The 14,744-nt window shown below is 43.3% G+C and overlaps 1 protein-coding gene across 4 annotated transcripts in view; it reads left to right on the top strand.

The window, feature by feature from the left end:
- The window catches only part of BRCA1 (BRCA1 DNA repair associated), a 155,888-nt gene extending 141,539 nt beyond the window's left edge, over nt 1-14,349 (top strand). For all 4 annotated transcript variants that reach the window (XM_066587729.1, XM_066587728.1, XM_066587726.1 and 1 more), the window contains exons 22-23: nt 6,299-6,350; nt 12,580-14,349. In XM_066587729.1, coding sequence (XP_066443826.1) covers nt 6,299-6,350; nt 12,580-12,680 — 153 coding nt within the window. In that variant the 3' untranslated portion in view covers nt 12,681-14,349. The remainder of the gene's footprint in view (nt 1-6,298; nt 6,351-12,579) is intronic.
- The last annotated feature ends 395 nt before the right edge of the window (nt 14,350-14,744 follow it).

Below are 14,744 nucleotides of genomic sequence, written 5' to 3'. Positions count from 1 at the left end.
CATTGCTCCCTTGCTGGAAAGATCCATGCTGCTTGAGCCTGGGATACATATGCCCATTTTGGCCCATGTATGTTTTATTGTGAAACACCACTGTGTTGTCATAATTTGCAAACGCTAAAAAACATGCGTAATAAAAATACCAATAAAAAAATTTTAATTTAAAAAACAAAAAAAACATGCTTATAAGTTTAACTTTGAGCTCAGCTGGATCAGAGCTCCGAGTCAGAGTCCAGCTCCGGCAGGCTTTCCCTATCTTAGTCATCAAGACTGATAGCCCTCTCCCTATACTCAAGCAGGAAGAGGAACTGTCAAGGCAGGGCGAGCCCAGCACAGCCGGCCCCTTTGACTCGAGAGCTGATCTCAGAGTCAGACTTCTAATTATGTTTTTCTGAAATACAGCAGCATTTCAGAATAAAACCTATACGGGTTGAATGGGCAGCATAAACCTGGTGACAGGATCCCTTTAGCAGGGTTTACCTAAAATATAGCAATAGCATTTAAATAATTGAAGACATTCTACTCGCTACAATATGCCCGTGAGAGCTGATTTTGGGGGCTGTCCATATTTATGTTGGCATGACCACTTACATAGTTGAAAATATAAACTGGTCCAACAAGTCCAACCTATAATTCTACTGTGTTGATCCAGAGGAAGGCAAAAAAAACAAACAAACCACAAGGTGCCTGCCAAGCACCTTATATTAAGGGAGGGGGGGGGGAGGGGGAGTCCTTCCTGACTCCAGCAGGACAATCAGAATAAATCCCTGCATCACTGTAATATCTCCATAAATCTAGTATATATATACATTAGAATATATTTTTAATTTCAAGAAGGGCATCAAAGCCCCTCCTGAACTTGTACAATGAATTGCCCATCACCGTATAATGTCAAAGAGTTCCATAGTCTGGATTCTTGTAGAGATGGACATGCAAACTAGAAGACCATGGATGGTACTAGGCTTACACGGTGATTACCCCCACCTCCATTCGTAAGGGTGGCTTTTCTTGCAAAAACTGTCGTCTGAACGTTTACACAGAACAAACTGTTGGGAGCATTTGGTTGACTATCATTCGATGACTACTTAGAGGTCGTAAAGTTTTTCGGCAGGTGTGTGCCTTGAAATTTCAACCCCTCCTCAACGCTCACACATTGTTTGTTGAGTCCACTGAACACAAATACTGGTCAGCGGTCTTCTTGTGAATACTTTCTGCTGCGAGAGGCTGCAGCACTGAGGGTTCCATCGAGGGCCAAACCAACAAGAGATCACCGCAGTGGGTGTATCTCCAAAGACCATAACCAGCCAGAAATCCTTAAAGTAAGTCTACTTTCGAAGACCAGCAGGGACTTGGAGGATCACTCGCATATATTTCTGTTTTCAGGAACCAATGACACTTAAGTATGAGGGGAAAATGTTCAAGAAAAGGCGGGAGCCAAACCGCTTTTGGTGGGAGTTGCACGCTAAACAAGTTCGCACCTCTCTGCAAAGTTGTTGAAAGACAATGATTACCTGTTTACACCAGATGATAATTAATCAACCAGCCACTAGTGAACAAATTGCCCATCGTCACCCGGTTAGTGGCCATGTTTACAAGGGACAACGGTTGCTTATATTCGCTCTATTGAGCGACTCTCAGGGCATCAGTTGTCCTGTGTGAAGCCCCTTTAAGCCTCTTCTACTACTCGCTGCTCTGGAGTCCCACAGGCACTACTAGTCCGCTCGCAATCCTTTTCTCTCCAAAGGACCCACAATCTCGGTGGGCGATTAGTAATGCAGTTTAACCTAATTCTCTAAAGCTGGGAGAATTTATGAGAAGGTTTATAGAGTGTGTAGTTCTCTCTTCTGCAAGGTTTGGAAGCCTGTGGGAGTTCAGCACTGGCTCTCTATGCAACATGAGAGAAAGTTGAAGCCTTCTTCTTCCTATATACCACAAAATAGCTAAGTGAGATAATTAGTAAACTTGTTATTGCTTGAAAAGTGGGGAAAAAAACTTGCATACCAATTTGTTCTGTTTAACAACATTCTAATTAAATCTCCTAATGGTCCCATTAACCTTGTCATGATTTACAAACATCGTAAAACAATGCTGCCGTGTAGATGTGCCTTCCACTTTTCCTGAGGTGCTGATGTTTTGGATACTAGCAAAAATATATGAAGACATTGTAGATTATGTCTGTGTCCATGGGAACTCTCCTGTGTTTTTTTTTATGCTTAACCCCTTAAGGACCAAGCACTGTAAATTTACGGCGTTTGGTCCTGGGCTTTAATCCTGGCCGATAGTAAAAATACAGCGCAGGAATAAAGCGTGTGCTTTTGCAATCAAGCAGTAGCAGGTCAGGTTGTCAGCTGTTAGTCACAGCTGAGAACCTGAAGGAGAAGGCAGGAGGGGTTTTTACCCCCTTCTGCCTTCTCCTTTCCCAAGTACACACAGCGCTCAATGAGCAGTATATACTAAAACATGGAAGTGTTTCTTCCACTACGCCAGCTGTCGGTCACGTGGCCGCTGAGAAATCCCTGTTACAGCAGAGCTGCAGGCTCCTAGCAGGCCCTGATCAGCTCTATTAGTGACTTTAGTTACTACAGGGGATGTTTTCTCCCCTGTAACTGGGGCTCCTATGGATGCTGCAGCTACAGTGAAAAAGTGTCAAAAAAACATGTGACTGACTGCTAGAGGCCTTATATCATGTCATGGGGACAAAGATCTTAAAAAAACAATAAATAAATACATTTTTTTTTAAATTACTGGATAAAATAAAATTATTCAGATAAAAAAGAAAATAATCCAAAGCCACGCCAACCAAAACCGTCGTCATATGTGCCCTGTAATCCGAAACCATACGTATTATATATGAAAATGTCCGAAACAAAATGAGGAACCCGTTCCCATACTTTATTTTAGTGTAAATATACTAATTTAAAAAAAACTATAAATGTAAAAAAAAAACAAATAACTTTTTTTAAGCTTTTTACCCCCAAATAACACGGAAAAAAAATGGAAAAAAAAAATGGATTAAAAAAATAGCCCTACATGTCACTGAAAATAAATTGCAGCAAAAATAATTTTGTGAGCTGGAGGGGAAAAAAAATTGGGGCAGTAAAACCACCGAATGGGTAAAATCCCTAAAAAGCGTCTGGTCCTTAAGGGGTTAATACAAAAGCGTTTTGTATTCGTAAAATGCATGGCTTTTTGAGGGGGAATGGTTATTCTAGTTGTACATATGACATTTTGTAATCTATTTATTTACCTTAGATTTAATATTAATATATTTAGCCTAATTTTTTTTTTAAACTATTTGAGAGCTACCCTCAACGGAGCATGTGACCGCTACAGCAGATTAGGCGGGGCAGTATGAAGTATGCGTCTGCTGTCTCAGAGTAGGGTGGGATTTGTGTTATATGTGTATGGAGGAGATTTTGGGACGCAGTCTCTGTGTCATTGGAGTGTGAAACGGCTGATAAGACCGCTCCTCCAGTACTCGGACACTGCAGACCCTTAGGGCCCTTTTACACGGCCCGATAAATCGTTCAGATTTCCACCTCCATCGGTATCAATTGTTCCTGTGTAAAAGCACAGGAAGGATTATCACTTGGGCAACTTGTTGGGTATCTGTGCCCGACAGGTCGTTCCATTACTCCACTCCCCTATCTGCAGTAGCTGTCAGATGCTCTGTTGAGGAAAGTTCACAAACGGTTAAAAAAAAACTAAGCAAAATCATCTGATTAATATGTTCCAAAATGTTTTAAAATTCTATATAAAAATCCAATTCACAACCAATCAAAAAAAAAAGTTTAGTTACTCTTTAAACTGTATAAAGATGCTGTAAAAGAGAAGCATTTAATGTAGGAAAGGCCCTTATTCCTCAGTTGAGTTATCTGTGGTGGACGTTGCAGGCCCAAAGCTTCAGGCTACTGCCAGGTTGTTCTGATGATGCCCGCGTGGTGGCGTTGACCAGCCTTCTCGTGCGGAAATTGGCTCATATTCACTATTCGGATTATGTGAGATTTTGCTGTAAAACTGCACCAAGAAAGTCGTCAGCGTAACATGCAATACATTTGTGACTTTTCTCATGACGAAACAAATATGAAAAGTGATGATAAAAGTTGGTGCGGTCTCCATGTAGACAAGCTTTAGGTCAAACATTAAAGTGACTGAGAATGGCCCACATCAATAACTGCGTATATCAGGCATAGAGTTGTTTTTGTTTTTTTTTTGGCCATTTGGGGTCAACGTGAACCAGATTAACTAAGCACTAGAGATGCGCAAGCCTGCTTGGATAAGACAGTTACTCGAGCAAGCCTTGCTCTTCTCAAGTAACTGCATTCTCGTCTGAGCAGGCTCAGAGGGGCGGCAGGGGGGAGAGAGATCTTTGCTCACCCGAGCCTGCTCGGACGAGAATGCAGTTACTCAAGGAGAGCGAGGCTCGCTCGAGTAACTGCCTTATCCAAGCAGGCTCGCTCATCTCTACTAAGCACCTTTCCACAAGTATAGCACAAATAGCTTCAGCTGCCTCCTGCAGATAGGAAGACACACTGGTCTTCGTAAATGAAGTGAATGAAACACAGACTGCGCATGCTCGGCCAGCGCTCCCTTCAGTGTGACGTCACTGCAGGGAGAGAAGCTGTACTCCGTTGGCCGTAGTCATGGCCAAGGCGCTATTTCATCATGCCCATGTCCTGCTTCCTAACAGACTTACTGTCAAGACCCGACTGAGATGGAAAGTGTCCATTACATAAGGCAGGGATGGGTTCACGCCTCCTCTCACTTGCTCATCGCACGTTGGTTCTTTTTGTGATTTCCAATCTACGTGTTCATCGGTCGCACAAGCGACAACTTGACTTCCTGTACATTAGGGGTTATTTGCTTATGGGCATTATTGGTGGAGGGGTCTTCACAGTTACTCAGATATTCTCAATTTATCACTTTCTGAGCATCGGAGTCTGCTAATAATATCGTAGTAGCCCCTTCCTGCTGCAGCCCATTTTTGTTTTAGCGTTTTTTATTTTTTCTCCCCGAACCATACTTTTCCAGTGATGTAGTCACATGGGGGCTTGTTTTTTGCAGGACGAGTTGTATTTTTTAATGGTTTCTAAGTGGAGAGAAATGGGATGAAAAGCGATTTTTGTCATTTTTGGTGGGAATTTGATTTTAAAATGTTCCTCCCCCTCCCATTGCAAATAGTGGCGAGGGGACGGGAGCTCAGTGCACTGCGCCTGGCCTGCCTCTTCCACCTACGGAAAGTGACACCATATATCGGCCAGGTGTGAAAACCCGGCTGATATACGGACGTGTGAATAAACCCTTGATCTGTGATTCAGTACAACTACAGCAATACTAAATTTGTTTTTTTTTTCTATCTAGTACTATTGAAAAATAATATCTTTTTTTTGTTTTAAATTGCTTTTGGTCACCATTGGGTAGGGGGGAATAGGCTGAACTGGATGGACATGTCTTTTTTTTCGACCTTACATACTATTTTACTTCTTTTGACCCCCATAACTTTTATTTTTCTATCAACGGGGTTCTGTTAGGGCTTGTTTTTTTGCGAGGTGATTGTAGTTTTTATTGATAACATTTTGGGGTACATACACTGTTATGATCGTTTTTTTTTTATTTCACTGTTCCTTGGAGTCAGGGTGACTAAAAACCACACTGATTTTTTAAAACACTTTTTTAGCCCCCATAGAGGACTTGAGATCGTCTCATCACTTATACTGTGTAATGCAATACTACAGTATTGCATTATATTGCTTTCTGACAGGTGTTCTATTAACTTATGGCAGCCCTGGAGGCCTTCAGAACGTCTCAGGCTGTCCTAACACCCAGATAGTACCTTACGATCTGACCCTGAGGAGAGACTGTTCAGGACCCCCGAACACTGATCGGGGCATTTAAATGTTTTAGTCAGCATAAACACTGATCGTGGCTGTTGTGGATGGTTGTCAAAGATGGCTGACACCCGCCATGTATTTGATCATCACTTACATCTTTATAATTGATCATGTATAGTCAGATGACGAGACTTCTGTGCATCACTTGTACCAACAGTCAGAAGCACTCCATCCCATTATAATAATGGACATAAAGTCTCCTGGTTGTGGTCACCCATTATGGTCTGCTGACCCATACTGGTGGTACATGGTCCTAACACTGGCTGATCTCTCACAGTACTGGATGATCCCATTGATCATCAACTCTTGAAAATAGAATGGACTTGGATGCTGCGGCTTCTCTACAGTTGTGTTTCTGTGATCTCGAAGAAACAACAAAAATCCATTTCAGTATTTCACTTTTGTTGCAGGGGACAACATCTCTAGTGGTTGTGCAGCCCGATAACGAGACAGACTACGCAGGTAAGATGTGTGGGATATGCAGATAAGGACGCGTTCATACAAGCATGTTTGCGCAGCCTATTATGTTCGTAAATTGTATATGTGTAATGCACAGAGAATAGAACCCATTGATTTCAATGGCCTTGTTCACATGAACGTATTTTTTTTATGCGCTGTGCAATCGCACCGGTAAGGCCGGGCTCACACAATCGTAAGCGTAAAACAGCTGTGAACCCGGCCGTCACCCTGCAAACGGCCTTATGCGGCATGCGGTAAGTATACTGAGACTGGTGTGATGGAGGACCAACATCCAGTAGAAGGAAATCCTGTGGATTTAAACAACTCATCAACGAAAGGGGTCAGAGGAGGATGGCAAGAATTGCTCTCATCAATAGCGCTGTACAGTCAAGCATATCGCAGCCCGACTACAACGCTGGTGCTCCAGCTAATGTGTCCAAACACATTCCTTAGTATGGATGGGCTGTAACAGATGACCAGCTTCAGTGTTTATTACTGTCTAAGGGCCAGTTGAACCAAAGTTTTGATCTGAGATCAACAAGAGTTGATCTAAGATCAAGTAGAAAAAAGTTGCGCCAACACGATCTAGCCTGTGATCTTGGTGGTTCAAATCTAGGTTTAATTTTATCCCCCGATTTTGGCGGATCAAACTCGTTAAACTCCGTTTAGCAGCTGAAATCCAAGATGGCAGACACAGCTGATGGCCTGATAGGCTCAGACTTTAACCTAGGTGGTGAAATTACAGTCATATTTGCTGCTGGTAGCGGCCATGTTTTTTACTATTGCTATGAACGCTGGGAAGATCATCTGACTGCAGTCACCAATCACAGTGCCTGATACATTTCTTCTCAGTTCAACCTTTGATGGCCGATCAAGTGAATTCTGTTTTGCAAATGTTAGATCAAAAAATGTTGGTGTAACACTTTTTCCTTAAACTGATTTCTGATTGCAGTTTAACTAAACCTGGATCATTACCATGGTGAGTTAAACCACCCCTAAGAGAAATAAGGAATAAAGGACCAAGCAACGTAAATTTACGGAGCTTGGTCCTGGGCTTTAATCCCGGCCGATAGTAAAAATACAACAGGGGATTAAAGCCCCTGCTTTGGCAATCAAGCAGAAGCAGGTCGGGTTATCAGCTGTTAGTCACAGCTGTGAACCTGAAGGAGAAGGCAGGAGGGGATTTTACCTCCTTCTGCCTTCTCCTTTCCCAAGTACACCACGCTCAATGTGCGCTGTGTACTAAAAAGTTGAAGTGTTTCTTCCACTACGTCAGACGTCGGTCACGAGACCGCCGGGAATTCCCTGTTACAGCAGAGCTGCAGGCTCCTTGCAGACCCTGATCAGCAAGTATCAAATAAAAATAAAAACAAAAATATGTAAATGACCGCCAGAGTCCTTATATCATGTCATGGGGGACATAGATGGTAAAAAAACAATAATTACATAAATACCGTATATACCGGCGTATAAGGCGACGGGGCGTATAAGACGACCCCCCAACTGTCACCTTATACGCCGGTATACAGTGGAGAAAAAAAAAAAAATTCATTACTCACCTCCCACGGCGTTCTGTCGCGCTCCGGCAGGCTGTCGCTCGCTCCTCGTCCCCGGCGCAGCATAGCTTTCTGAATGCGGGGCTTGAAATCCCCGCTTCCAGAAAGCTAATACACACGCCGGCAGCCATGACATCATTGAATGGCTGTGATTGGCTAAAGCACACGTGGCTTCAGCCAATCACACTATTCAATGACATCATTGAATGGGTGTGATTGCTAACACGTGCGCCTTCAGCCAATCACAGCCATTCAATGATGTCATTGAATAGTGTGATTGGCTGAAGCCACGTGTGCTTTAGCCAATCACAGCCATTCAATGATGTCATGGCTGCCGGCGTGTGTATTAGCTTTCTGGAAGCGGGGATTTCAAGCCCCGCATTCAGAAAGCTATGCTGCGCCGGGGACGAGGAGCGAGCGACAGCCTGCCGGAGCGAGCGACAGCCTGCCGGAGCGAGCGACATCCTGCCGGAGCGCGACAGAACGCCGGGGGAGGTGAGTAATAATTTTTTTTTTTTTACACTTTTTTTTTTTTGTATTACCGGCGCATAAGACGACCCCCGACTGCAGAGCAGATTTTTCGGGGTTCAAAAGTCGTCTTATACGCCGGTATATACGGTAAGTTAGAAAGAAATTACTGAATAAAATAAAAATATTCACATAAAAAAAGAAAATAACCCAAAGCCGACGCCAACCAAAACCGTTGCCATATGTGCCCTGTAAACTGAAACCATGCATATTTATATATCAAAACATCCGAAGCAAAACGAAGAACCCGTTCCCATACTTTATTTTAGTTTAAATATACTAATTTTAAAAAACACTATTAATGTTAAAGGGGTTGTCCCGCGCCGAAACGGGGTTTTTTTTTTTTCAACCCCCCCCCCCCCCCCCCCCCCCCCGTTCGGCGCGAGACAACCCCGATGCAGGGACCTAAAGAAAGCTTACCGGAGCGCTTACCTTAATCCCCGCGCTCCGGTGACTTCTATACTTACCGGTGAAGATGGCCACCGGGATCCTCTTCCTCCGTGGACCGCAGCTCTTCTGTGCGGTCCATTGCCGATTCCAGCCTCCTGATTGGCTGGAATCGGCACGTGACGGGGCGGAGCTACACGGAGCCCCATAGAGAACAGGAGAAGACCTGGACTGCGCAAGCGCGTCTAATTTGGCCATTAGGCCATTTTAGACGGCGAAAATTAGACGGCAACCATGGAGACGAGGACGCCAGCAACGGAGCAGGTAAGTATAAAACTTTTTATAACTTCTGTATGGCTCATAATTAATGCACAATGTATATTACAAAGTGCATTAATATGGCCATACAGAAGTGTATAGACCCACTTGCTGCAGCGGGACAACCCCTTTAAAAAAAATATATATTTTTTAGCCTTTTACACCCAATAAAACTAAAAAAACAAAAAAAAGCCTATGAAAAAAATAGCCCTGTGTGTCACAGAAAATAAAACGCAGCAAAAATAATTTTGGTATCTGAAGGAAAAAAAAATAGGGCAGTAAAACCGTGACATGAGTGAAATCACTGAAAAGTGTCTGGTCCTTAAGGTACAAAACAGCCCGGTCCTTAAGGGGTTAATCGGCATACAGTTTTTGGACCTATTTAGTTTGAAATGAGTACAAAGGAGGAGATTCATTGTACAACAAGGCCTCAGTATGAGGATACCTATGTGGGTTACATATACCTAGAAATACTCTTTGTAAGCTCCGTGTCTTCACATCCCCATTCTATGGAGCTTTCATTGATTGGATCGGAGTGCCGTTCCTTTCCTGGCCACGGTTGTCTCATCGTTCATTATTCTTCTATGGCTTCAGCCTTAAACGCCACGTGTCAGAGTGATTAATTACCGTTGCCTGCTTTAACCTAAATATTGCTTGTATTGTGCTTTTTGTTCCACTTACTGTGCGGTGTTCTGGGAAATGTATCCTGAGACTGTAGACTGCGCCAATAGGTTGTATTCATTTTCCGAAAGACTCTTCACAGACTTGGTTTGACAGACACGGAGATGGTTAAACTGTACTTGATGGAATCTTACTAAAACAGTGCATAAAATGTAAAGTAACTAGAGGAATACATTGTGCCTGAGATCTGTCATATTTCACCACTATGACTCCGGGTAAAGCGGCTTTTTTCATAATCCAGGAGCAGCTACCTTGGTAAAGGTTATTTGCTGCTGCCATAAACATTTGTACAATTCTATCTGCTGCTCTTACAGTAAAGAACCCTTTCTGTTCATCCTGATTTATGTCTTATCGGAGAACTATAAAGTAGCAATGCTTCGTGGAGACAGCCGCTCCCGTTGTGATACTAATATACCCCTGCAGACTGTGGAAATGAAGAATATTGCAGATATTGACACGCTCGTTGGTACGGTATACAGATCTGACATTTTCTTTCTAATTGGGTTTTTAGTCTGTGAGGAAAATAATGCTTTTTTGTGTCCAATTCAAATAACAGGCCATTCTTTAAAGCAGGGGTGCATACTCTTTTCTGGCCTATGGGCCACATTTTTAGTGCAGGCCTGCCCTTTGTAGAATTTCTTTTGGGGCACCCTGTCCAAAGAAAAAAACAGTAAATATTGATAGGCTGTCTACTTGTATTCTATTTGTGCAGAAAGCAGCAAAATAGCATTGTATCCACATCAGAACAACTCCATGAATAAATACTATACCCAAACCAAGCTCATTGCATAAATGCAACTCCAGAACCAAGCTGATAACATACGTACAGCACCAGAACCAAGCTGATAACATACGTACAGCACCAGAACCAAGCTGATAACATACATACAGCACCAGAACCAAGCTGATAACATACGTACAGCACCAGAACCAAGCTGATAACATACGTACAGCACCAGAACCAAGCTGATAACATATGTACAGCACCAGAACCAAGCTGATAACATACGTACAGAACCGGAACCAAGCTGATAACCTACGTACAGAACCGGAACCAAGCTGATAACCTACGTATAGCACCAGAACCAAGCCGATAACCTACGTACAGAACCGGAACCAAGCTGATAACCTACGTACAGCACCGGAACCAAGCCAGTAACATACGTACAGAACCAAAACCAAGCTGATAACATACAAACAGAACCAAAACCAAGTTGATAACATACATACAGAACCAAAACCAAGCTGATAACCTACGTACAGAACCGGAACCAAGCTGATAACCTACGTACAGCACCGGAACCAAGCCAGTAACATACGTACAGAACCAAAACCAAGCTGATAACATACGTAGAGAACCAAAACCAAGCTGATAACATACAAACAGAACCAAAACCAAGTTGATAACATACGTACAGAACCAAAACCAAGCTGATAACATACATACAGAACCAAAACCAAGCTGATAACATACGTACAGAACCAAAACCAAGCCGATAACCTACATACAGCACAGGAACAAAGCCGTTAACATACGTACAGCATCAGAACCAGGCTTATAACATAAATACAGCACAAACCAACCTCAATACATCAATGCTGCACCAGAACCAAACTCATAACATGTAGTACCAGAACCAAGCTCATAACATAAATACAGCACTAAAACCAAACTTAATACATAAATTCAACAGGAGAAGCAAACTCATAACATAAATACAGCACCAGAACTAAGCTCATAATGCAGTACTAGAACTAAACTCATACAGTAGCAGAATGAAGACATTGTGTAAGGGCTAATGCCCACGGACGGATTTTCGCTGCGAAATTCACGGTCAGACACCTAGCAATATTCGTCCATAGACCCGATGTGGTAAACGGTTCTCCTCTGCCCACGAGCGGAAATCAACTGTGATTTTCCGCTCACAAGGAAGAATCGCAGCATGTTCTATTCTGTGTGGAAAATCACACGTATGGCTTCCATCGCAGTCAATGGAAGCCATCTGTTTCGCGCTACTTCCGCTGTGAGCACAGCGGAAGTACCGCGAGAATCCGCGCCGGTGCGTAATGCTCTGCACTGCACATGTTCACTGAGCGAGACACGGCGTATCCGGAGAGAGGAATATAGGGTCTCTGGGGGGCGCTGGGTCTGATTCCGCTGTGATATTTCGCAGCCGGAATCTGACCTGGCCGTGGACATGAGGCGTAACAGTGGGGAAGGGAGAGAGCCAGGAGGAGGAGAATTCATGTATCTCCACAAGATGCCGCTACACAGAGGAAGATTATCATCTGGATTTATGGGGCAGGAGGGGTCATTGCCCCAAGCCTATATCTGCCTGGTGCGCCCCTTCAGGTTGGTGGCTGCCGCCCTGTGTGACCGCGCAGGTCGCATGTAGCCAAGGCCGGCTGTGCACATTTTGGACATCTCTCTAAATAACAGATATTTATGGCATATGGAAAGCATGCACCATAAATGTCTGATGCAGGTTCCCCATCTCCCCAGGTAGCACTCTAGAGAAAGGCTGATCATGTATGTGTTCTTCCCATCGCAGATGATGGGTGTTGTAGTAACAGACTCCCATTTCACAACTCCCATAAACTATAATGGGGAGAGCCGTATCCATAGATGCCGCCTATAACTCATACGACCTCCCATCAATAGGGTATTTGAAAATGAGTTTTCTAAACCAGACCTCCCCTTTAACTACGTCAAAACATTAATGCAGCATTCTTACATTATGTTTTCTTCTTCTTTCCGGCAGCTATGAGGAAGAAGTACCGCTGTCTTGTGATTACTCGTGAATGGCTGCTGGACAGCGTGTCAAGTTATAAGCTTCAAGCCTTCGACAGTTACCTTGTATAACACATGGCCTTCTTCATATATAGAGGACCTGACATGTCTGTCTTAGTAAGTATTTGTATTCTCCATGGAGTTCCGGAGCATCGTTTCTTGTTACTCTGCCGTGTGCTATTCCTCTGTTATACCTCCTGGACATGTACGAATAAGCCCGGTGACAGGCAAGTGGATATTGATGCTCCTATAATGCTTAGAGTTCAGATCAGGACAACCATGCTCAGGCTGGGGCACTGATCCATAGGATGGACTCGTAAATGTGGCTGAAATACGCTCATCTGTGCCCAGCCTTAATTGACAACTGGGTATTACTATTCCACTTGCCAAAGAGGTGTGTCCCTACACAATCAGGGCTGATTGAACAGTGTGCTAAGACACGCCCCCTACTGGTAACACTAACTCGTCAATTTATTCAAAAATTTCATGGAAGAGTAACAGAGGAACGTTATAGGAAAATATGCAGCGGAAATGGTTATATTGGGGGTTTTCACACAGCGCAAAAAAAATCTGACACATCTTCCGCCCCCGTATACATATCTTAATGGGGAGTACAATTCTTTACTGACACAGGCTCGTCAGGAGAGATTCTTCCCATACAGCACACAACAATCCGTGGTGCATTATGCAGCGATGTCTGTACTTTATAAGTGCTTGTCATATTGTCTGTGCTTTTAGAAAGTTTCGCTGAACTTTTATGAATGTTCTAAACTAATCATTTTCTGAATTACATCTGGCCTCGTTATGTAAAATATATACATTAGATAGTGATATTCCATCAGTCTGACCTCCTTCCCACACTGAACATCAGAAGATCTCACAGAAATCAGCACCCATCCATTTCTGTGTAAGCCACGGAAGTGGCGCTTGCACCTATTAATCCATTTGTCACACTGACACCAGCACATACTTTACTTAGACCAGAGTATTAAACTCCAGTTTAAGTATGCACGCCCCATTCTCTCTCTGCACTTTCCTGGAGATGTGTTCAATGGTCTGGATGAGCGTTGAGCCCGTTCCCTTAAAACCTTCTTCACACATTGCGTATTCGCTGCGGACTTTCTGCATCGGCGACAAAATCCACGCCTAAGTGCTGCAGATTCGCTGCCGGTTTCAACTCTTGTATTTCAAAAACACTGCGGATTCCGAGCGGAAAACTTCTAGCGGAAGTTTTTGAGACTTCCTCCTTTACTGTAAATGCTGGAGAAGTTCCAAAATACAATGCTGAAATTCGGCTGCATTTACGCCACGTGTGAAGGCGGCCTAAGGGGTTGCGTTAAAAAGTAGAAAAGTTGTTCTATGGGTCATACGCTCCTACAGTGCATAACTACTGTATGTGCCAACTATATTACAGCCTCTTCCATTAGAGGTTGTCCTCAGGTAGCACTGACTGTAGCAGGAGGCGGGTGCTGATGGGAATGACACTGCGATGGACCAGCACCCATTAATTATACCCTGATTTTCAACACCAATGGTTAACATTTGGGATAACTTTGTCCACTGTTGCAGTACTGTTCGTTATGATTTATTAATGGCAGTGATGTCACAGATCTTACCATATGTTGCCATTTATTGCCTTTTTCTCCATAGAGTTTATTAGCCTTGGATCATGCTGTAACTAATTGTAAATTCTGTATTTATGACTTGTACAGCTGTTGTAATTGGAACGTTTAAAATAAAAGAAGAAAAAATGAAAATGCCATTTTGTGACGTGTTATTTAGAGGGTGATGCATGAACATAAGTGACCGAATACTGTCAGATCTAATGACGTGTCTGTCTGGGTGAAACTAATGTGCTGTAAGTCTGCATGGTACACTTATATGTACCTTATACAAGCCATGTGTGAGAGCTTGTTGCACCTGTGCTGTCTCCCCCATATAGCATTTTCTTTCGGCATGCTGCTGGGAGCAGGCGTTTCTACCTGCCCTTATACCTTTGTATAAGTGTGGCCGCTTTTCCGTGATTTGTGGGGATTTGATCCCTTTTTCTCAGTAAAATCTGAGGCGCCCAACTAGTGATGCATTGGACCTCTTTTAGCCTTCAGAAGTGCAGCAATTCATCTTGGCATCTATCCA

The sequence above is a fragment of the Eleutherodactylus coqui genome, chromosome 13 (genome assembly GCF_035609145.1).
Source record: "Eleutherodactylus coqui strain aEleCoq1 chromosome 13, aEleCoq1.hap1, whole genome shotgun sequence".
Lineage (NCBI taxonomy): Eukaryota > Metazoa > Chordata > Amphibia > Anura > Eleutherodactylidae > Eleutherodactylus > Eleutherodactylus coqui.
This window is presented reverse-complemented; position numbering and strand designations above follow the sequence as displayed.